At 48.8% G+C, this 25,210-nt stretch overlaps 1 protein-coding gene across 1 annotated transcript; it reads right to left on the bottom strand.

Moving 5' to 3' along the window:
• Positions 1-210: 210 nt before the first annotated feature.
• LOC134015507 (estrogen-related receptor gamma) lies at positions 211-23,517 on the bottom strand (the record flags this gene model as incomplete). The annotated part of the gene is made up of 4 exons (XM_062455043.1): positions 211-1,159; positions 5,052-5,321; positions 21,194-21,376; positions 23,407-23,517. Coding segments are annotated over 4 exons (809 nt in total), but the record flags the coding sequence as incomplete, so codon positions are not given.
• Between the last annotated feature and the right edge of the window lie 1,693 nt (positions 23,518-25,210).

Here is a 25,210-nt window from a genome sequence, read left to right as displayed (position 1 = left end):
AACCAGACCATGCTAGTAGGAGGAAGCAACACTGAAGAATCACCACTCAAATACCTGTGGAGTCTGGCCACCAAGGTACATGTGGGGTTTGAACAGGGGTTTGTAGGGTGGGTGGTGGGGGCTGATAGTAGTAAAGTTGCTGGCATCCACTGTGAAGGGATCTTCATCCTTTGGCGGGGCAAGTCTCCTGTTCCTCAAGGACCCACAAGCATCGTTCGAGAACATTATCAACCAAAAACGTTTTGTTCTTCAGCTAATTCTCTCGTATTCTTTTTTTTTTTTACACGCATTTTATTGTCCATTATCATCCATGACTGTCCGTATAAACAGTTTTTAGGATGGGTTAGGGGTTGGGACAGAGAAGAACAAAGTTTTTTTTCTCCAAGAAGTCTCTTGTTACTAAAACCATGAAACCAGTCTTGGTTGTAGCTTGATTTTCTCTTTCCTCGTTTAAACGCCACCAGTCATCGTCATGAATCACATCTTATTATTTCTTATTATGTATATGTGACCCTGGTGGTCATAGTCTGTGGTTTTCACTGTCCTCACTGTCACTGGTAAGGTTGTCATGTCTATAACTGGTTTATAGTTTTTACACAACAGAACCCCCCCACGCACCACTAGCAGAGGGTTCCTGTCAGTGTCAGACCCTCACTGACAGGGGTCAGGGGGTCAAAGTTCAAAGGTGAAGCCCCATCAATCTCTCTTGGAGTGTGGTGGTAGGGGCCAGGACCGTGGGCAGGTGGGCACAATCAAGGGGATGTTACAGGGGGTTATGGCTCGCACTCTTCTTCGTGGGCGGAGGCGTGGGGGGGTGGAGGGAGGAGTCGTAGAAGGGGGTCGGGGGGGGCGTAAAGGTGGACGTTTCGGTCTGTCATGGGGGACTCGGTGGGGGTGAGGGGGGGAGGGGGGCATCAGACCTTTGCCTCCAGCAGCTCCAGGAACAGTTTGTGCATGGGGACCTTGCCGTCCTGCTTGATGCTGTAGAAGTGCTGCACGGCCTTGGTGGAGGTCTGGCGCAGCAGGGGCAGGGTCATCAGCAGCTTGCCTGCCCGCCGGGGGTCCTCTGCGTGCTGGGCAGCCTCATAGTCCTGCAGGGCCTCGTGGAGGACATCCTGGAGCTTCTGCACCGCCTCCACGTCCTCTATGTGCATGGAGTCTGGAGAGGGGAGAGAGGGGAGAGTGGAGGGGGAGGAATGTGGAAATAGAAGGTTTAACTGTTTTGCGACATAAAGCTGAGCAACACTGATGATTTACACAAGTCTAACAAGTAATGTGAAGGTACAATGTAGAGAGAGAAAAGAGAGTGAGAAAGAGAGAGAGATACAGAGAGGGGGAGGGAGAGAGACACCTCAGTAGGTCTCAGGGGTGATGTCATGCACAGCTCATTTGCATACTGAATCAGCTCCAGTGCATTTATGAGCTCTAAAGAAGGGGTGTGTCACTGCATTGCATCAAGCATAGCTTATTACAAGACACACACACACCATTTTCTTTTGAGGGTGGAGTGAATCTTGGTGGGTTGGGTACTTTGGACTATAAAATATTTTGTGTTTGTGTGTACATGGATTTGTGTGTGAATGTTCACTTGTGCTCTTCTCTATGTGTTGTCTGCTTGCTTTCCCTTGTATAAGTGTGTTTGCGGATCCCTGTGTGTATGTGTGTGTGTGTGCATTGTCACCAGCATGGATTCCCCCAGGGATGAATGTCTTAATGTGTGTTGGCCTTTAGCTCAGAAACTAGGATCAATGTTTGGGTGCCGATCAATAGAAGCATGCATGTTAAATAATAATCACAGGTCAGCTATCAATAGGGGATCACAGAGAGAAGCCAGACACACACACACACACACACACTCACACAGGACATCATCGATGCACAAACAGATGAACTGGAATGGGTCTATTGCTAGCTGAGGGGTATGTGTGCCTGGTTTGGAGTCAGTGTGTGTGTGTGTGAATGTGAGAATGTGTGTGTATCACTGTCTCTGACCCAGGGCTGTGGGTCAATACTTTATCCACAATGTGTGATGTGTCTCAAAAATCCCACTTCCTACAAATTCTTCAAAAATACACACACACACAAACTTCACTGAACACAGAAATACACACACAACCCACATTGGCCATATTATTTGTCTTGGAAACAAACACATTTGTGTGAGCGCTCCAGTATTTGTTTACACATGTGTGCATGTGTGTGTGTCTGTGTGTGTCTGTGTTCAGAATTGTGTTTGTGACAGAGAGAGAGCTCTGATCCCAGAATCTGACAGCAAGCTCTCAGTCATCCGTCACAGGGGCTTTGGTGACCTGTGATTGGCCAGGAGCACAGACAGGAAACTGCTTACACACACCTTTCAGAGGGTCTGCAGAGCCAGCAGCTCTATCAATCTGACTATCTCACAAACATACACACACACACACACACACACGCACACACACACACAGCTAACAGCAAATAGTTGTGTTGGCCCCTAATCGACAGTTGTAGCACAGAGTCCCAAACAAGAAACATGATAAAGATAATACAAGCATGATAAATACATGAAGGTGAATGGTAAACACACTCATACACACACACACATACACACCTATACACAGTGTCGATTCATTGTATTTAATGCTAGGATCAGTATGCAGGGGCCAGTCTGTCTGACAGCCAGATCATGCACAGATCAATGCACTACTCCAACTACTACGTGTGTGTGTGTGTGTGTGTGTGTGTGTGTGTGTGTAGGTGTGTGTGTATGCACCAAACACCATAGAAGGTTTGTTTGAGGCCTGTGTAGAACCAGGAAATGTTTGATGTGATTTTGAAGAATGTTGAGGGATTGTAAATATAATATTGTGTAAAGCTCTTGGGCTTGGGAGAAAAAGTATATAAAACCTGTAATGGTTTAAATGGTTTGGGAGTTAAATATGTGATTTCTTTTACATTTTATGAAACTCTGCACTACACAATATACTAGAGTGACAGCTGTTGTTCAGTGTGTGTGTGTGTGTGTGTGTGTTTGTTTTAATGTGGTAATGTGTGTATGTGATAGACAGCTGTGTATAGTAGTGTGTGTGTGTGTGTGTGTGTGTATAGTAGTGTGCGTGTGTGTGACCTGGAGTAAATTGGAAGGAAAAACTGTGGTCTATTATCCTAGCATGTAGCTAATGAGGAGAGGTTGACACACACACACACACACACACACACACACGCACCCCCCCCCCCACACACACACACACACACACACACACAGAAAAACACTCACACAAACACGTCTTTCTACTCATTTAGCCAGCCAGTGTGTGTTTTCAGGGGCTGGTCTTTACATGTGGTGCACGTTCAGCAACATTTCTTAGGGTTCCCATTATTAATGCAGCCGATTAGCATCCCAGGAATTAATTAGTGTCAGTGCCCTTCAAAATGCTAATGGTAGCTTTCTGTTGTAGTGGCACGCCATTGGCCAGCGCAAACACACGATAAGCTGGAGGAAGCTAATTCAATAAACAAATATGTTAAAAAGCAGATGTTCCTGACGACAAGCTCTGCTTAGCGTCTCCATCGAGCTGGCGAGACAGGGGATGGGACTGTGGTCTGAATATTTTGGAAAACAGGAGAGGAAGAAGACTTAAAGGCTCCACACACAGACACGTGCCGTCCCTTTCCAAAGTAGAAGTTAAACTGTGTTTGAGTCTTGTAACCCTGCTGCTATCCGTCTCAGTCTTCTCCATCGACAACACTGATAAACTGTTAATTACAAAATCAATTAAAAAAACAAATTTTCCTCAATTGCCACCCTCCTCCCCACCCACACATACACACACACACTCAGACCTCAGACGTCCCTCTGGGGTTCACTTTGTGGCAGAAGGGGCCGGCCCACGCACGCTTGCCAAATAGTGAGCCGTGCCTGGGGGCCAAGCCGGCAGGTCCAATCAGGTTTTTCATTTTTCAACAAGGCCCCAGCTCGCTCCGAGATTGATCGCCACATATCACCCCCTCCCCCCCCCACCCCTTATCCCCCCCCCCCTTTTAGAAAACAAAGAGTCAATACCCCCCCAGAGCAGCCTGGAGAATCAGAACACGGAGACGTCCTCTCATTCAAGCCAGGCGCTGCGGCCCATTTAACAGATTCTATTGACAGTTTCCTCCTTGTAATTAAAGGGAGACCCACTGGCCTGCCACCAAGATAAAGTTCAAAGATGGGGTCAAGAGAGGTGTGGGGGGGCGGGTCTGAGGGGGCTAGAGTGGGGGGGGTTTGGGAGAGGGGGGGTGGGACATGTCGATTCCGGACGACATCAGAGAGTCTTATTGACAGGCGGGGTCCTAATGATTGCACCTTATTTAACAGGCTTCTGAGGAGACGGCTATGCTAATTTTGAAAAGGGCCCGCAAGCACTGTGCTTTGTGAGGATGCATGAAAGGTGTTTGTCTTTTGGTTGTAGTAGTGGTCGTGTGTGTGTGTGTCTGCTATGAGGGTGATGTATCTAAACCTTTCCTTTGAAGGTACCGCTTCAATGAGACCCCTGGGAACAGGGATTCAGATCTTTCCTGCCGACACACACACACGCACACACACACGCACATACACTCACACTCCCCATCTAGACCATCATCTTTATTCTTTATAGCTCTCCTGGTGCTCGTTTTGGGCTTAGATGTATTTGAGACGTAGGAATCAAAACTCCTTAGAGAGATGTGTGTTACATTTATGAAATGGTTCTCCTGTATTGAGATTAATGTTGTATTTGATTTAGAAAGAAACCTCTTTGGGAATGTTATAGAAACAGGTTGCTTGGCGTCAGTAGTCCACAGTAAAGCATAGTTCTGATGTTTGATCTCTGCTACAGCTGTGTTCCTGTCCTCAGACGCATGGGTCCGGGTGGGGCACACAATAAAGTAGCTAAATGTTTTTGTATAAACATCCAATCCATCCCTCTTTCCATTCCTCTCTCTCTCTCTGGTGGTTTCTACCCAAGTAAGCAAGGGCCATACATCCCTGCATTCCTCCATCCATTCATCCATCCATCACTCCATCCGCCCATCCCTCCGCCCATCCCTACCTGAGTTAGCCAGGGCGATGGCCTTGAGGGTGACAAACTCCTCCTTCTCCAGCTTCATGGCTTTGTACTTCTTGACCAGCTGCAGGATGGCGTTGTTCAGGTCCAACAGACCCGCCAGCTTGGACTGGTCCTCGTCCATGATGTAATCCTCGGCGTACACCAACTTGTCTTCGAAGGACAGTGAGCGGTACACCACGCGCAGGATCAGTATCTCCATCCAAGCACTCTGAAGTAGACTCATCTGGTCTGCCAGCGACAGGGTGGAGAAACCTGGAGGGAGGGAGGAAGAAAAAGAAAGAGGGAGAGAGAGGTATTTAGACTTAACATGTTGTTATGTAGAACGTTCTTGGATTTAGGTACAGGTGGTGTAGTAGTGAAGGCTGGGGCAGGTGCAGGGGCTGGGGCAGGGGCTGGGGCAGGGGCTGGGGCAGGGGCTGGGGCTGGGGCAGGGGCTGGGCTTGGGCTGGGCTTGTCTTGGTTAGACGTCATTGTCATTCATGCCGTGTGCTGCCGAGGGATGCTCCAGCCTCCACCCACACATGGAGACTGACCAGGGGCCTCCTCCTCTACCCAGCACCTGGGGCTCTCCTCTGGGGAGTGCAGGTCTTATCTCCCCCAACACACCCTATGGATCAATGCTAGCCATCACCACAGCTCAAAGACTAATTGCTAGCCTCAAAACTCCTACTCTCTCTTTCTTACTTCCATCCCTCAATTTCTTCCTCTTCCCCTCTTTCCGGCAATCTCTACACCTCCTCCTTTATCGTCTCTCCCCCTTTTTCTGGATGCTTCTCTGTTAGGGTCTGGATTGAAGATGCTAGTCTGGTTGTGATGACACAGAGACTACCTGCTCACACTCACTTTCTCTATTTATCTCTCCCCCTCTCCTTCTTTCGCTCTTTCTGTCAGCCCTATAATGGAACACCTGGCTGATCACACCTTTCCTCACAGCTGTCTTCATCTCTCCTCGTACACCTGCCCATTCACACCTGCATCTGTGTGTTTGTGTGTGTGTGTGCATGTGTGTGGGTGTAGGCATCTGTCTTAAGAAGCATTCCGCAGTCGAGCAAAGAGACCAACCCAGGTGAGCACACCTGTCGGAGCCCATATGCATGTGTGTGTGAGAGTGTGTGTGTGTGTTGAGTGAATGTGTGTGTGTGTGTGCTCTCACAGTACAGCTAAGGCATTTGGCAAACAGACAGATGAGAAAAAAAGATTCATATCCAACAACATCTGTTGTGATGAGGCTCCTCTTGAGATGGCGGTGAACGTGAGTGTGTGTGCGCGCGAGCGTGTGTGTGTGTGTGTGTGAGCAGCGTGGTATCCTTATCTCTCCCAGAGATGATCAGTGATGGCAGGCGACTCATTATGTGCAGGTCCCAGGCTATTGTTTGTAACAACTGCTAATTTATTATCCTCAACTGTTAACATCTCTGATCACATTAGCAGGGGGGGACTCAGGAACAGTTGGTGTGAACCCACACACACACACACGCATGCACACACTCACATACACATGCAGATACACACACACACACACACTAAGAGGGTGAGAAGGCAGAGCCAGTTGGCAGCACATCCACTACTACTTAATAAAATCATCAAAAGGGATTATGGGTGAATTTCTTAAGGGGGTCCATAATGCAGCTCTCCTCTGGGGTCAGGCTATGAGATCTGGCATGGCTAAAATTAACACACACACACACACAGGTATAAGGAAAGAAAGGATGAAGATGAGAAGAAGAGACATGTTTAGATGGAACGAGAAAAGAGAGAGAGAGAGAGAGAGAGAGAGAGAGAGAGAGAGAGAGAGAGAGAGAGAGAGAGAGGAGAGAGAAATTAGTAAGAGAGAGAGAAAAAAGAGAGAGAAATGAGAGAGTATTGTGCTGAGAGGGGAAGAGGAGGACTCAGAGGAGTGGGGTCAACTGAGGTCATAAACTATATACACAACCAGTCTCCAGGGCAACCAAGGTTAAAGGAGCATGTTTGTGAGTCTTTTCAGAAGTAAATACAATTGTGGTAATATAAAAGATAGCACACGCAAACACACACACACACACGTTGCTGTATGTAAACAATTAGATACACATTAACACTTTCCCCAATCTCCATGCATCTCTTCCCGTACCCATATGACACACACACACTCACAAACACACACACACACACACTACCCACACACCAATAATTAAAAGCACCATGATTAGTTTATTGAGTGGAAGGTGGAACTTTTTTTTTCTTTTTTATTGAGGTCCATCAATGATGCTATCGGGTGTGTGTGTGTGTGTCTATGTGTGTGTGGAAGGGGGTGGGGGTGTTGGGGCTTTTACAGCTGTCCACACCGAGCAAGCATCCAATTCTTCTTATCTGCCTGATTAATACAAATGCTTCTTGGGGAGGCATTAATTAACAGATACACATCTTAGTTCTCATGGCCTGATCGATGCAGCAGGAGAGAAGGAGCATCAATGTGAATTTAGTGCTGATGATGGAGGGAGAGGGGGCTATTGACGTCTGGGGGTGGAGGAATGAGGGAAGAAAGAGAAGGAGAGAAGCAGAAAGAAAGGGTTAGACGGAGGAAGAGAGGACGAGAAGAAGAGAAGGAGAGAAGGAGCAAGTGACAGAGGAAAGAGTGAGATATTGAGAGAAAGAGGAAGATGCCAAAAAAGAGAGAAAGAAAGAGAGAGAGGGAAGGAGAGAGGGATAGAACAAGGAAGAATAACAGAGCTTTCTTTTATAGTAGTGATTCTGTTTTACAAAAGAGACCCTCTTTTAACTCTAATTGCATTTCCCCTCTGTCACTGCATCTCACCTCACATTGTTAAAGAGACATTTGTAGTCAGAGAGAGAGAGAGAGAGGGGGTGTGTGTGCATGTGTGTGTGACTTGGTGTGTGCACCACAATCTTCCTATCAGGAGCGATAAGAGTGTGTGTGCATGTGTGTAAGTGTCTGTGCACAGTATGTGTGTGTGAGGTGAGTGTGTTTGGGTAAAAGGTGTGTGGGTGTTTTAAGAAAAGTGCTGTGTGTGTGTGTGTGGGGGGGGAGTTGCTCTGACAGAAAGAGGCTGCAATGCAGCCATGCAGACTTAACCTGTTCTGTACCCTCTTTCTACCCCCCCCTCGTTCTCCCTCTCTCCCCTCTCTCTCTCTCTCTCTCTCTCTCTCTCTCTCTCTCTCTCTCTCTCTCTCTCTCTCTCTCATGCCTTCTCTCTCATTCAGACAAACACTCCAGTATATGAACACATTGCTGGCCTAAGAGGTTTCTCATGGTTGCAGGGTGAATGTGCAGTCAGGATATACACTGCATATTGTATGTGTGTGTGCGTGACCATGGTGTGTTGGATCGTGGTATATGTTTGTGAGACCGTGGTGTGTGTAGGCCTGACCGTGTGGTGTGTGTGAGTCCATGAGGCGTGTGTGATTGTTGTGTGTGCGTGACCATAGTGCGTGTACGTGTGTGTGTGACTGTGGTGTGTGTGTGACTGTGGTGTGTGTGTGTGACTGTGGAGTGTGTGTGTGTGACTGTGGCGGGCGTGGTGGTGACAGGTGTGAGGGGAGGTACCAGTGTGCTCTGTCTGATGTCGGGTGATGTGTTTATTAACACTCTGCACACTTCTTCACACTCTGTCATCCAGACGCAGCAACACTGACACAGCGCCCGGCTCGGACCAGCTCTGACCAGCTCCAACCTGACACCCTGCTGGGGGGTGCCGGGGGGGGGTCGGGCAGGGTGGGGGGGCTGGGGGGGAGTGCAGGGAGGGGGTGAGATAGGGGGTTTACACCCTGTTAAAGGTGAGCTCTGGAACACAGCCTCCAGCTCCGAGCTAAATGTGACTGCTGAACTATCCAGTGGAACAGTGGAGTATAGACACACGGGGGGGGGGGGGGGTAGGTGTCGTACCATTAAATAGGACGCACGCATGTACGTACACTCACACACACACATTCACACACACACTGCCTGACCCAATTAAATTGAGATGGGAAGCGACAAGAAAACAAACTTGCTGGAGAACCGTCTAATCTAGAGGATTCAACACCCTGGAACAGGAAGCCCCTGTAATGCTAGATGCCAGAACAGTGTGGAGCCCAGTGGGCCAGAAAGAGGCGGTATTGGCTATGTTGGAGGGCATGCTGCAAAGGCAAAGATGTTAAAAGAAATGGAGTAGTTGCTGGCCTTTCTCTCACTCACTTTTCCTTTCCCACTGCCCATCTCCCTCCCTCATGCTCTCTCTCTCCTTCCCCTTCCCTCTCCACCCCTCTGCCTCTCATCCCTCTCTCCCTTGCTCCTCCATCCTCATCCCCCATCCCCTCTCTATTGTCCCCTCCTTCCATCGCCCCTCCTTCCATCGCCCCTCCCTCCCTCCCTCCCTCCCTCCCTCCCTCCTCATCCCCCATCCCCTCTATATCCTTCTCTCCCTCCCCTTCATCCCTGTCTCCTTCCCCCCTCCATCCTCACCCCCATCCCCCCTTCCCCCGCGGCAGCCTCTTCTAATCAGACAGACTCTCAGAGCAGTCAAAGCAGGCAGCTTCATTCTAATGGAGCTAATTATGAGCCTTACCCTGCCTTAATTGCATACATTACTGACGATCTGCACCGCAGATTAACACTAAACATTCCCAGGCAACTAGGCGGCAGGATCAACGCTCCGCGCGCGTGTATGTGTGCGTCTGCACGTGTGTTCATGTGTGTGTCTCTGGGTGTGTACACCAGTCTTTTGGTGAGAGATGCCTGTATGTACGCGTATGCACAAGATTGGTATGCGTGCGCATGTGCATGGTTGTGCGCGCGTGTGTGTGTGTGTTATGTGTCCACCCTACTTTAACACTTAATTAGACCCAGAATGGAGATGTGACAACAGGCGGAGGGTTACAGCTGCGTCGCTAGAGCAGGCTGCCGGGGTGTGGGCCGGTCGCCGAGGTCCCCCGGCTGCAGTAAAGCCCCTGGTGTCCGTGGAGACGACAGATGGAGTGACATTAAGATGGTTACCGGGGAGACATTTAAAATAATAAAATATCAATATTTACATTTTAATTACCCACTCTACACCCTGAGAGTCTTTGTCATCTTCTCCCTCATGGAGAGAAGGAGATAGATAGAGAGAAAGAGAGAGAGAAAGAGAGAGGGAGGAAGACAGAGAGACAGAGAGAAAGAGAGAGGGAGGAAGACAGAGACAGAGAGAAAGAGAGAGGGAGGAAGACAGAGAGAAAGAGAGAGAGGAAGAGAAGGAGCAAGAGAGAGAAAGAAAGAGAGAGAGAGAGAGAGAGAGAGAGAGAGAGAGAGAGAGAGAGAAAGAGAGAGAGAGAGAGAGAGAGAGGAGAGAGAGAGAGAGAGAGAGAGAGAGAGAGAGAGAGAGAGAGAGAGAGAGAGAGAAAGAAAGAGAGAGAGAAAGAAAGAGAGAGAGAGAGAGAGCAGTATGATGGAACAGAGATAGAAAGAGATAAGGTGGAAAGAAAGGATCATTCTAGGAGTGGTCCAAGAGAGACCAACCCTCTATCCTCCTATTCTTTATACACGCCAAGGGTACGTTTCTCGTTCTCACTTCCCCCATCTATCTACCTATCCCCCCCTCCATCCCCACAGTCTGTTTAGTGCGGATGTCAGCAGGACTGACCCTGTGTGGGGAGATTTCTGTTAGGAGAATTAGTGATGTGTACACACGACTCAGGGACAGACACATACACACACGCACCCACAGACACACACGCATAAACACACACACACAGAAACACACACAAGCAAACACACATTCCCAAGTATGGGAGTCCAGACACAAGCACAAAAACACGTCACCGTGCCGACAGTTGCCTTTGAGGCGCGAGACCCTCTCCCCTCCCCCCTCTCCCCTCCCCCCCTCTCCCCCCCATGTCTAGAGGAAGAGGAGAGGAGGTGAAAGGGAAGAAAGAAGTTGTAGGATGGAGAACTAGAGAGTGGGTGAGTATGAGGCCAAAAATAGGCAGAGGTGGTCTGAGTGTGTGTGTGTGTCTGTGAAGGAGAGGGGGGGCAGGATGGTTTATTCACAGGGATTAATTCATTTTCCCTCACTGATCAATTAACCGGTGTGTGACAGCCTATCGATCGTCTTCAGATTATCCTCTAAGAACAAGATCTCCCCAAACACATACACACAAACACGCACACACAAGCCTGCAGATTATATATATGTGTGTTTATTTTAGATATCAAATCCCTGATCCCCCTGATGTTCTATGGACGGTCCATCTGGATTAATTTCATATTTAGGGATTAGAACTCAAATATGATCAGCTAGCACAAACATAGCACCCAGACAAACAAAGAGGAGCAGAGGAGAGCAGAGGGAAGAAGGAGGGAAGAGGAGAAGAATAGGAGAAGAGTGAGGAGAGGAGGAGAGGAGAGAAAGGCAGAACAGCGGAGGGGGGAAGGAGAAGACGAGAGAGGAGAAAACGATGGGTACAGACACAGAGAGAGATGGGGGGATAGAGAGAAGGATACATATATCGATATAAAGAGACTGAGACAGAGGCCTTATCTAGTAAGCCTTAATGCTTCCAGGACGGGGCATTGCCCCATTCCACTGCAATGAGCGCCTCTTAATTTCTGAAAAAGCCATGGCAGAAAAGCTTAATTAATTGTTCCATACTGCCGCAGGGTCATTATGCATAGCAATAAAGGCTGTGTAATTATGAGATTTTACAGCCATTACAGAGACGGAGAGCTCATATGTCATCATCAGACTCGGCCAGTAGCCTGGCGACCACACGGTGCGCTTTGATGGACTACACACATGCACACACACACACATGCATGCATGCACACGCACACACTTGCATGACACAATATACACATCCAAACACTCATGCACAGACAGCCATGTGCACACACAGACACTCACAAACAGACACACACACACACACATACATACAATGAACATCTATCAGGTCCAAATAATAACCAATCCAGCCAGCTGCAATAGCTGCTGCCCACAGAGGAAGCCACAGACCAAGACAAACTAGACCCCCAGACCACCAACACAACTGCTGTAGATAGTGTGTGTGTGTGTGTATGAGCTTGTTCTGATTGAGTAAGAAAGATCTAAAGATGTGTGTGGGTGTGATAGCATATATCTATCTCCCTATCGCTGTGAGTGTGTGTGAACTGATGCATGGCCCAATAGGTGTGGATCACACAGACAGACCTATGGTAATACTATCAGACAGCTGGAAACTGGCAGTCCTAGATGATGACATATCACCCCCCCACACACACACACACTCATATGACACACGCAGACACGCAGACACACGCAGACACACAAACAGACACACAGTATAATTTGACACACGCAAACACACACCACACACACAGACACACACGCACAGCATGATCAGAGCAGTGGATGCTGGGCCTCTGAAGTCCCTGTGTGTCAGACATTTAGGTTGCTGCTCTCCTCTAACTTGGCCGAGGGAGAAAAATCACTCCCCTCTTCTCCTCTGTCAGGACCCGCAGAGAGAGAGAGAGAGAGAGAGAGAGAGAGAGAGAGAGAGAGAGAGAGAGAGAGAGAGAGGCATGAAAGGTGGGGGAGTGGAGAATGAAAGGAATATGCTGATAGAGGGATGAGTGGTAAAATGAGCTAGTGGAGCGAGGCAATGGCAATATCCCAGACGGAGGGATGGAGAAGAGAGGAGGGCGAGAGGAGGAGAGAGGAGGGTGAGAGGAGGAGAGAGGAGGAGAGAGGAGGGTGAGAGGAGGGCGAGAGGAGGAGAGAGGAGGGTGAGAGGAGGAGAGAGGAGGAGAGAGGAGGGTGAGAGGAGGAGAGAGGAGGGGAGAGGAGGGTGAGAGGAGGAGAGAGGAGGGGAGAGGAGGAGAGAAGTGGAAGAAGAAGCAACATGGTGGCTGTCCCAGACAACAGAGCTCAACGGAGCTTCGCCACGCCAGATCACCCTCAAAGAAAGAAGGATGGAGACAGGAGGAAGGAGGAGAGGAGGAGAGGGGGAAAGAGAGAGGAGAGAAATGGAGGAGAGAATGGGTCAAGAAGGAAAATTGGGGGGACATACTGTGGTTGAATTGAGAATTTGGGTTTGAAACAGGAAGCAAAAGAGAAAAACAGATGAAGAAGGGTGTGTGTCTAAATTCATCCTTTATAATTAAGAGAAGTTTCTAAAACTGTTCTGTGCTGCAACCACAGAGATTGAGAGAGAGAGAGAGAGCAAAAGAGACAGAGAGGAAGACAGAGAAAGAGAGAGAGCCAGAGAGAGAGTGAGAGACAGACAGAGCGAGAGAGAGAAGAAAAGAGAGTGGGTGAGCAATAGAGAGGATAACAAAAGACAGCTGTCATCATTACCATAACAACGAGAGAAGACCTGTTAGCTCTTAACCTCTATTCATACACACATCGTCATGTATATGTCACTAACACACACACATGCATACAGACATACCCCACACACACATAGTTCTCAACTGAGTGCTGAGGTAAAACATGTCTAATCATTGAATTCATTGGTTACACAGTGATTCACTGCCCTTCTGGTTTTCCTCCCTCATCTGTTATCATTTCCAATATAACCCCCCCCCCCCACCCCACACACACACACAAACACACACAAACACCGTGAGGACCCCTGATTTGGGGGGCTTCTAGGTTGTTTCCTGTGGGGAAGCTATAAGTCCCCCCAGCTAGCCGACAGACATGCTCCAATCCCATTTCCTCGCCTGCTTGTTCCCTGATGGAAAGGATGCCCCCTACAAACTATTATTTTGGAGCGAGGGATGGAGGAGGGGATGGGGAAGCATGGAGGGAAGAGGGAAAGAGAGGGGGGAGAAGAATGGATGGGGCAAAAGAGAGAGAGAGAGACGATAGCCATTTCATGCTTGTCTGTGAACTTTGCATGAACCGGCAGAAATAATGTGATGCGATGACAAGCCTGTTCCACCTTCCAGTAGATTTGCTGTGTGTGAGTGTGTATGTGTGTGTGCATATTTATGTGTATGTGTCTGCATGTAAGTATGAATGTGTGTGTACATGTGTTTGTGTATGTATGTGTGAATGTATGTTTGTATGTGCGTGTATGTGCATGTGAGCGTTTGCGGCGGCTGTGATTTGAAATAGAGTTTAGTTTGTATGTAATTACACCTATCTATCTTTTTATTCCACTGCAGCAAATCTGCAAATTGAAAATAGTAAAGACTGTCTGTTCATTCTGATGTGTAATGATAGCCTGGGACACAGTCATGATTCATTGGCTACTTACCGACGAGGCATATTTGCATATTATTAGATAAAGATTACTAGGGGCCCTCAGATTGCAGGGATGAGACTCCCTCGCTGCCTGATGGATTGATTTGATTTGCAAATGTAATCAAACTAATAACAAGGATGAAATGAGCGATAATGCCTTGTTTTTTACACAGGCAATCACATCAGACAGCCCTCTGCCTCTCGGCCGTGTCCTGGCTGTTTCTCTGTGAGAGCCTGACACGCAAAGACAGGTGACAGGTGTTTGTGTGTATCAGACAGGTGTGTGTCAGATGGGCGTGTGTGTGTGTGTCGCCGACAGACTGGTGTGTGTGTGCATGTGTGTGTGTCATGTGTCAGGTCATTCTAATCTACAAGCATAGGGTGTGTGTCAGCTTCGAAGTGTTACCCGATGGGCCCAAGATAACCTAACTGTGAGTGTGTGTGTGTGTGAGTGTGTGTGTGTGGGTCTGGCTGCTCTCAACTTTATTAGACAAATGCATCCTTTATAGAGTGAGACCTGGGACTAAGTGTAACCACGGACGATCACCAAGGAGACGGCAGCAGCACAGTGATGAGAAAACAAATACAGGTCGGCGTGCAGACAGTCACCACAGGCCAAACGTGCCTTCAGAGAGAGTGTGGAAGTGTGCGTCTGTGTGGGTGTGTGTTTGTATGTACCTAACATTATGTACAGTAGGTAAATGTAGGGGGGGCATTGCTAGACGACTGTCAACCCTGGCAACAGTCTAACACCATCTGAGGAACATTCCACAGGGTTCTACTGGGATAAACAGGTGAGAGGAGAGAAGAAAGAAAGAAAGAAAGGGAAGAGCCGGCAGAGAGGGAGAAGAGAGTAGAGGAAAGATGAAAGGGGGAAGAGAGTAGAAGAGGATGTGGTGAGGAAGAAGGAGAGAGCTAGTGGTGTTTGTTCTCAGAGATCCTAGTCCCTGGCTGACATGCGTATTAAGTTTCATTCAATAAAGAATGCAAAGCATATAACATTATCCAAATATCAGGCCCTCGTATCAAATATTCTTTTGATAATTGGATTTAATCAATATTTGTATTCATCCACAAACACAGTTTGTTTTGTTTGTGCAGTGGACAAAGCCTTTGTCAGTGCAGGGATGAGCCGACTTCGCGACTGGATTGGCTATGAAAGATGTGCTGAGAAATCAGAGTGGAGGGCTGGGAGTTAGTACACACACACACACACACACACACGACAATTGCACATTTAAATATGTTCTATCAAGGTTAGAATGAGCTCCACCATTACTGACTCCTGCTGGTATACTTGCTGTTCCAACTGCTTCACTTGTCCAGTCAAATGTGTGTGTGTGTGTATGTGTATTTCTATGGCTGCCACCTGGTGTCAAACCCAGTGTGTCTCTTGTACAGTAGCTGTGAATAAAAGAGACAGCAAGCGTGTGTGTGTGTGTGTGTTTGCATGTGTGTGTGTGTGTTTGTATGTATGTGTGTCAGATGTGAAGCATGTGGTGGTTGTCACGGTGAACTTGCCTGTGCAGACAGAATGAGGACAGATCTACCAGTCATGACCCGCACTGCAGACAACATGTCACTGGAACGCTGCCACGGCAACAGCCACGCTATAGCCAACACTCTACACTCAACACTAACAACCAACAAGCTACAGTCAATAAACTACAATCAACACGCAACAACCAACTCGCTACAGTTGACACGCAACAACCAACACGCAACAGCCAACATACTACTGCCAACAGGCTACAGCCAACATGCTACAGCCAACATGCTACAGCCAACATGTTGCTGCTTATAAACCCTAGAGTAGATATGCGAACACAGAAGGTTAAAGAGTGGGACAAGGAGAGAAGGAGAGAGGGAGAGAGAGGGAGAGAAGGAGAGAGGGAGAGAGAGGGAGAGAGAGAAGAGAGAGGGAGAGAGAGGGAGAGAAGGAGAGAGGGAGAGAGAGGGAGAGAGAAGGAGAGAAGGAGAGAGGGAGAGAGAGGGAGAGAGAGGGAGAGAGAGAAGAGAGAGAGAGAAAGAGAGAGGAGAACTGATTGACAGGTGCAGAGAGGGATGCCACTGGTTCATTGAGTGACATATGATTTACAGCCAAGTTCACATGGAGCCTAACGACCAATATACTGATTGATGACATCACCAGACATTAAAAGCCATGGACACACACTGATGTCATCCTAACCTGTCTGCCTGCCTGCCTGCCTGCCTGCCTGCCTGCCTGCCTGCCTGCTTGTCTGTCTGTCTGTCTGTCTGTCTGTCTGTATGTCTGACCAACCAGTGTCACTGTTCAAAACATTTAATCCTGATAAAACCACACATGGGATATAGCCTCCTCAACCAACCAACCCACACACACACACACACACACACACACACACACACACACACACGCACACACACACACACACACACACACACACACACACACACACACACACACACACACACACACACTCAGACAGAGACACATGCTCCTCCTCACAGCGTTTCAGTGTCAGGTATAATTTAGAGACTGCCTGTGTGGGATGGAGGCCAGAGGAACCCCAGGCTGCTAAAAGAGAACATTTGATTTGCTAAAAGGAGCTCAGCGCTTCTATTAATCAATATTTGCACAGTGTCAGGCTGGGGGCACTGACTGGCTGGGTGACTGGCTGGCTGTCTGGCTGGGGGCACTGACTGGCTGGGTGACTGTCTGGCTGTCTGTCTGTCTGGCTGGGTGACTGGCTGGCTGTCTGTCTGGCTGGGTGACTGGCCGGCTGGGTGACTGTCTGGCTGACTGGCTGGGTGACTGTCTGGCTGTCTGGCTGGGTGAATGACTGGCTGGGTGACTGTCTGGCTGTGTGACTGTCTGGCTGTCTGGCTGGGTGACTGGCTGGCTGTTTGGCTGGGTGACTGGCTGGCTGGCTGTCTGGCTGTCTGGCTGGGTGACTGTCTGGCTGTCTGTCTGGGTGATTGGCTGGGTGACTGGCTGGCTGTCTGGCTGGGTGACTGTCTGGCTGTCTGGCTGGGTGACTGGCTGGGTGACTGGCTGGCTGTCACGGGGAGGGGAAAGGAGGGACACAAACATCTAGGTCAGAGGTTATAGGTTACTAATTCCTATTGTCTCTGGCCTAGGGGGTATGTGTGTTGAGTGTGTTGAGTGTGTGATAGGGGCCTGCGAATCAGAGTGGAGTTTTCCATCAGACACCCTATCTCTCTCTCTCCCTCTCTCTCCCTCTCTCTCCCTCTCTCTCTCACACACACACAAACACACAGAAAGACAATGGGGAGGGAATAGGAAACACAGCAGTTTAGGTTAGAGACAGAGAGAAGAGGAGGGAGAGGTAAAGAAAAAGAGGGACAGAAAGATAAAGGGAGTGAGATAGAGAGGGAGGTAGAGAGAAAGGGGGGAAAAGAGGGAGAGAGATAGAGATAAAAGGAGTTAGAGGGAGAGAGGGAGTGAGAGAGAGCTAGAGAGGGATGGAGGGGGGGGAGAAAAAGAGAGATGGAGGGAGAGAGGAAGAGAGGGAGAGAGATGGAGGGAGAGCGAGCTGAGATGAAGTGGAGAGGGGAAGTGCCTGAGTATCTACATAAAGGAGATTAGAACAGACAGGCTTCCATTTTACAGCTCAATCATATTGTGTTAGCACGCGCTTATCCAGCGCGGGGCCAAATAGGAAGGGAATGAAAGACTGAGCGCAGGCTGGAGATAGAGGCCTGAGAATAGGGGAGAAGAGCGAGCAATTTCCCCCTACATAAAGGCTAGCTAATGGCAGGGGCCCCGCCATGCTAAGCAGACAGTGTTAGAGGGCCCCTGTCCATTCATATGACCGGCTTGTCAAGTCAAGTAGTGCCTGCCTGCCTTTGTACGGGGAGATAAGGCATGTCGGGCCCTCGGCGTGACAGCTCACATTCATTTATTTTTATTTCACCCGCCTAGACTAGACATAGAAAGAGAGAGAGGGAGAGAGAGAGACACAGGGCGGAGGGAGGGAGGGAAGGACAGAGCGACAGAGAGAGAGAGAGAGAGAGAGAGGGTGAGAAAGGAACAAGAAAGAGAACAAAAGAGAAAAAGAGAGACAGGTAGGGGAAGAAAGGAAGAAAGAGGCATGAAGAGGGAAGCGATTGGAGACTAATTCTATTGACAGATAAAAGTCTTTCTTGAATGGCCTTTCTTTTTTTTATTCCTCCCTTTTAAAATATTTGTCGTCCTTCCCCCCACACCCCCATACCCCACCCCTCCGTACCCCCCCATGCCTCACCCCTGAGCCTGTTGTACAGCTACTCCCCCCTTACATTGTGAAACAGAGATTAATATTCTACCAAAGTGGCTCTCTGAATGAGAGTAAAGCTCCCAAATGAGATCCTTCATTCTAATCCACATTTATGGAGACTGAAGGCAATTCACTGCTTTAATACCCCTGTTCATATCATATTTCCAAATCCTGCATTGGTTTGAATGCCATAAGTGCATCTTATATTTCTGCAGACTCTCTCCCCCTCTCTTACTTTCCCTCCACCCATGCACTCACTTCTCTCTCTCTTTCCTGCAAAGGCTTTGTCAGTGGAAGAACCTAGTTTTACACTCCTAATGGCATATCAAATGTTTGCATAGGCTATATATAAGTATGTAAAGGACACACACATACACACACACACACATACAGGGATCCAGCCTGAGCATATTAGAAAACAAATCAAAAAGGTGAGAGAGTGTGTGTTTGGCGTGTGTGTGTCGTGGCGTGTCGCACGGCTCGGCGAGATGAGGAGCTGAGAGTGGTTAAGTGCGACACGCATACACACACACGCGCTCACACAGAAAACCCCTGGCTTCGTTATCTTCTCAGCCTGTCTTTTCGGTCGACCCAGTAACGCTGAGTGATGTTTAAATTAGTTTACAATTTGCCTCCCCGCGCCTGCAGAAGGCAACTGAGCCCGCACGATCCGAGGCGTCATCCCGGGCCTCCTAGCCGCCTGTACGGCGCCCTCCTAACGACGTCAAATTAGGCGCCGCTCCGCCGCCTGACAGTTTGTTACGACTGTTAGCGCCGTGGCGCCCGTATCATGAGCCCTAAATTGGTCGGGGCTCTCTGAGGGTGAGAGACGGAGCCTTCATCAATTTGATTAACAAAAATTACTGTAGCATGGAGGAGGCCAGACGCGGACGTGGGCATGTGAGCACACACACACACGGAAACACACACACGCGCCAACATACACGCGCACACACTCACAATATGATGGGATTTGAGGGAAAGACAGCCATGCTGGATGTTTCAGTATGTAAATGTTTGTTCTACTGGAGACTCATGTAGGATGTTTGTAAGCATCTAGACATGAGTCTGTGTGTGTGTGTGTGTGTGTGTGTGTGTCAGGGAGGTCAGCAGACCGGTGTGTGTCAGAGTCTGATAGAGAATGAGGAGGAGGTATATTTCACTCTGAGACGTGTAACAATCTCTTTCTCCGTGAGTGAACAGTAGATCACCTCAACTCCTGTGTGTGTGTGTGTGTGTGAGAGAGAGAGGATTATATCACTGCTAGGGGCACCTAGCTTTTCATCTGGATGCAATGTCAACCCCTGCCTACACACACTCACACACACACACACACACATCTAAAAGCACACACACACGTAGAGATGAGTGGAGCGAGGGAGCAGAGGGGAGATGAAGAGCTGAATCCTCCATTGTAGCTGTATTGCCTTCTGTCGTCTAATCACAGCATCATCTCTCCTCCGCCAAGCAATCGCTCCGCACCCGGCGCTCTCAGAGTGGAAGAGAGACCCTGATATCTCTGTTGCTCGCAGCAAACAGATATACAACACACACACACACACACACTCTCGTACTCTAACACGTACACACACCTAAAACACAAACACACAGACACATAGACGCACGCTCACACACCTAAAGACACACACCCATACACCTAAAGGCACACACTTACAGACACAAACACACCCAGCTTACCATGCCTGTTTTTCACAAGGAGACTTCTTTCCTATTAGGTTTAAACTGACTCAGTTCTCCCTAATCTGTGCTAATCTGTTCAGTTTCCCATCGTAACCCCTCACAGCTAGCCTTTCCACTCGTCTGAAACTGGATTAGCTTTGTATTCTCCCCTCCTTCTCTCTCTCTTTGTCCCGGACATACACAAGCACACACACACACATTTCAGTCACATTCAATCCCACTCAGATGAAGAGGAAGAGAACAGCTTTGTTAAGTAAATGAACAGAAATGGCCTTTCCTGTAAACTGAGGAAGTGTCGTAAAAGAGAGGAGAGGAGGAGATGGAGCAGGAGAGGAAAAGCTTAGAAAGATACCACAAGAGAAGAAGCATGACTTCCTCCTCAACATAAACGCTTGTTTTCGGTTGATTGAGTGTGTGAGTGCATGTGTTTGAGTGGGTGGGTGTGTTTGAGTCGCTGGGTGGGCGCAGAAGGGAAAAAGACAATGTTCCTTGAGAGCAATGAGCTTCTTAGGAGTTTAGTGTTGGGAATCTACCCATGTAATCTGTGTCAGCCAGCGTGTGTGTGCGTGGGTGTTTGTGTGTTCAGAAGGAGAGAATAGAATGTTCCTTGAGAGCCATCAACAGAGTTCAGCGGAAGTGTGTGTGAGCGGGTCAGAGGGAATGGATAGTCGGGGACAAGGGGTCATGAGACTTACCTGGGGTTGGCTCTGTGTATACCAATATGTTGAGTGGGGGCGCAGGTGTGTGTGTGTGTGCATCTGAATACATTTGTGTATTTGTGTGTGTGTGTGTGTGTGTGTGTGTGTGTGCGTATACACATGTCTAAATGTGTGTATGTTTCAACTTAGAAACTGTGTTTGTGTGTGTCTATGTATGCCAACGTACGCATGTGTGTGTGAGTGTGTGTATGTGTATACACGTATACTGCATATATGTGTGTGTGTTTGTGTTCCCCTACCTGGGATGTGCTTGGCCCAGCCTATGTTGACCACCAGCTCCCGGTCGGCGAGGTCACACAGCGTGGTGAGGGCCTTGATATCACTGTCGGGCACCGTGGGGTCGGGCATGGCATAGATCTTCTCCGGCTCAGCCACCAGCAGGTGGGACACAATCTTGTTATCTGCAAGGCAGCCAAAGGGAACTGGGTGACCAGGGCAGAGAAGAGAGAGACAGGGTCAGGGTTAACACACTCTGGCACGCGCACGCTCACACGCACGCATTCACTCGCACACACATACAGTGTGGACCAATGAGGGAACTTCTGCATGTGTGGGTGTATTTGTGTGGGCGTATATCTCTGTCTGTGTGTGTGTGTGTCTGTGTGTGTGGTTCTGGATGTGGGTGTATATCTGTGTGTGTGTGTGTTGGTAGAGGTGACTAAAACCAACATGGGTAGGATGAGAGGCCAGCAGCAGATGAGTGTTCTCTGGGTGATTAGATCCAGACCTGCTTCTCCCCTCACGCGCCTCTCCTGACTAATCACCCATGGAAATGACTAGGAGGAGACTCTGCACCCCAACACACAGGGTGGGGGGGAGGTGGGGGTGGTTGGGGGAAAGGGGTCGGTAGGGGGGTTGAAGTGATTGACAAACCGAGGAAGAGTGAGAGAATGAGTTACAGAGAGAGCAGAAGGGATGTATTTAGAGAGAGAGAGAGAGGGTTAGGAGGAGACGGAGAGAAAGAACAAGGGAGAGAGAGAGAAGTGACAAAGAGAGAACAGAGACAGTGGCACAGAGCAAAGGAGAGAGAGCAGACAGGAGAGAGAGAGAGAGAGAGAGAGAGAGAGAGAGAGAGAGAGAGAGAGAGAGAGAGAGAGAGAGAGAGAGAGAGAGAGAGAGAGAGAGAGAGAGAGAGAGAGAGAGAGAGAGAGAGAGAGAGAGAGAGAGAGAAAGGGAGAGAGACGGATAGGAGGGGTATGTGCATGTCTTAGCAGACTCCAGGGTCTTACCCAGCCCCCTTTATGCAGGGAGGAGAGCTCTATTTGGGGCAAATCTGATCTAATGTTTCCCTAATTAGAATCAATGCAAGCTGATTCCCAAAGCCACAGCCAATGTTAGTCTCCGATAATCAATGACATCGTCTGGCGCTAGATGAGTAAGATGGGCTCTGATAGGTCCACAGGCTGCTCTGGTCTGCTATCGGATAATCTCATTGGCTCATTGAATCTCTATTATCTTTATCTATCCCTGTTTATGGCTCTTGTATTTCCTGCTCTGATGTCCTGAGATCTTTAGATGTTGATATAGGAGAGGTAATCATGGGGAAGGGAGGAGAAGAGCAGAGAAGAGAACATTTAAAATAAAGATGTTGTTACTGATGCTCTCTGCTGTGCTATAATACGTTATGTTATGGCATGCTGGGGAATGCTAAAGTACTTTATGCTATGTTATGCTTTGGTAAGATGCCTTGTCCTGTGCTCAAAACAGGGTGATGGGCCTATGCAAGGTGGAGGAAGGCGCGGGCAGGAAGGGAGGGGGGGATTGGGTCAGGATGAGAGAGCTGGCACAGCGGCGGATGGATCAGTGGGATCAGTATGTGTGTCAGTCTGTTTTTCTGTGAATGTGGGTGTGCATGTCGGTGCGTGTGTGTTTGTATGTTTCCTGGTGTGTTAGTGCATGTGTGGGTGTTGTGTGTATTGGTCTGTCTGTGCGTATTGGTGTGTCTGTGTGGATTGGTGTGTGTAAGGCCACATTCCTAATGTCATTTCCTTTCTGTAATTATTCTGATGATTGCTGCAGCTCTCATGCAGGGCAGCATATTGTGAATCAGGAGAAAGCACAGCTTTAGAGACAAATCTGTTAAGCAGGGGATAGGGAGGCCTGTTTGCTGAGAAAGAGAGAAAGAGAGAGAAAGAGAGAGAAAAAGAGAGAAAGCGAGCAAGATTGAGAGTAAAAGTGAGAGAGAGAGAAAGAAAGAAAGAGAAAGAAAGAGATGCAGACTAAATGCCAACGTTAGTTAGATGTCTCTGCCAGATTGGATTTAATCCGGATTATGACTTTCCTCTCTTCCTCTGTGTTTGTGTCTACCTGTTGTGTAACTGGTGGTTATTGCATGTGCAGAGTTAAAGTCTAATATAGCTCCGGAGTGATTGTAACCTCTATTCTTCTGTGTGTGTGTGTGTGCTCAAGCGTGTGTGTGTGTGCTCAAGCATGTGTGTGTGTGTGTGCTTACATGGCTTTTTAGGAGGCAGGGCCAGCTGAGGGTTGAGGTAAGGGCTGTTCTCTGCATCTATCCGACGTTTGTACTTCTGTCGTCCTCCGCGCACCCTGTCCAGACGAACACCTGGGAGACAGAGACATGAGGGGGTTAGACCTCACACACACACACTTACAGACCACACGCACACACACACACTTACAGACACACGCACACACACACACACTTACAGACACACGCACACACACACACACTTACAGACACACACACACACACTGTGGGGAAATAGACAGCGGTGTGTTAGTGTGTAATACGTGATGTGAGGGGTGTCAGTGTGCTGGAGAATCTTGTTCCTGTCCCATCCTCCTCCTCCATCACCCTTCTTCTCTCCTCCTCTCTCCTCCCCCACTCTTCTTCTCTCTTCCTCCTCCTCTCTCCTCCCCCAGCTCTTCATCCCCCTGTTAAATGCTCCCGCTCCCCAGTTTCTTTACAGCAGCCACCCAGATGACCATAAAGACCTTTCAGGAGCTGTTTAGAGTTTCATAGCTGTGGAGGAATCCTGACTGGCGTCTACCCAGTTTACAGCGATGGGGGGAGAGGGGGGATGGGGGAGAAGAGGGGGAAAGGGGAGGAGAAGGGATGAGGGAGGAGAAGAATGAAGGGAATTGAAGACGAGGAGGGGTGTGCGGGGTGGGGGCTCCCCCTCAGCCGATTAAGAGACGGGGGGGCGGGAGATGTAGGGAAATGTGGAAGACACACACACACACACATACACACACACACACACACGCAAAAACAAACAAAAACATGAAGGCATTCTATGAACAGAAAAAAAGACATTCAGAAAAATGTTTGTGCACTGTGTGTGATCTTAACCGATCAGTCAGCACTTCTCTGCTCTGCTCTCCTCATGTCTAAAGAGAGATAACGATTCCTCTTGCAAGTAAGGCAACTGATCGTCTCACTCACATATGTTTACAACCAGGGTTATCTGGGTTCATTTGATCTTATTCTTTCTGTCTCTCTCTCTTTCTCTGTCACACACGCGCGCTCACACACACACATACCCACACACACACACACACACACACACACACACACACACACACAGACAGAGGCACACTGGGACACGCACACACTGGGACACTGGGGGAATTCTGTCACTTAAAGGCTGCATACACACACAGCATTACTGCCAAGCCTAATCAAGCCTTCTGTCAATGTCCTGTAGCCTTTTCATCTCTCTGTTCTCCCTCCCTGCCTTCCCCCTCTCCCCCCTGTGTTTCCCCCTCCCTCCCTCTCTCCTTACTCCTCCCTTCCCCCTTCCCCCTTTCTCCCTCCTGCGTTTCCCCCTCCCTCCCTCCCATCCCTCCCTTCTCCTTCCCCCCCCTCCTCCCTGCCTGTGATAAGATGAGTAGTCATGTGATGTACACCCCCACTGCACCGCAACAAAGACATCCCAGCCTCTGCTGTTTTATCACTCTGTTTCTCTCTCTCTCTCTCTCTCTCTCTCTCTCTCTCTCTCTCTCTCTCTCTCTCTCTCTCTCTCTCTGTCTCTCTCTCTAGCTTTCTTTCCCTCCCGCTCTCTCTTCATCTATTCTTTCCTTTCCCTCTTTCTTCCTCTCTTTCTCTCCTCCTGGCTCACTATTGCACCCTTGCCCCCTATGGAATGGGGGGTTGTATGTGTGTGTGTGTGTCGGGGGGCAGGGGGTCCCTTGTCTCTTGTCTTCCCAGGACTCTGATTTGTTTTTCTCTGTCCAGTCCCAGCGTGTTTCTGTGTTTTCTATTACCCACGCTGCCACATTCCCGTCCTCCCCCG

The sequence above is a fragment of the Osmerus eperlanus genome, unplaced genomic scaffold (genome assembly GCF_963692335.1).
Source record: "Osmerus eperlanus unplaced genomic scaffold, fOsmEpe2.1 SCAFFOLD_211, whole genome shotgun sequence".
NCBI classification, from domain to species: Eukaryota; Metazoa; Chordata; class Actinopteri; order Osmeriformes; family Osmeridae; genus Osmerus; species Osmerus eperlanus.
This window is presented reverse-complemented; position numbering and strand designations above follow the sequence as displayed.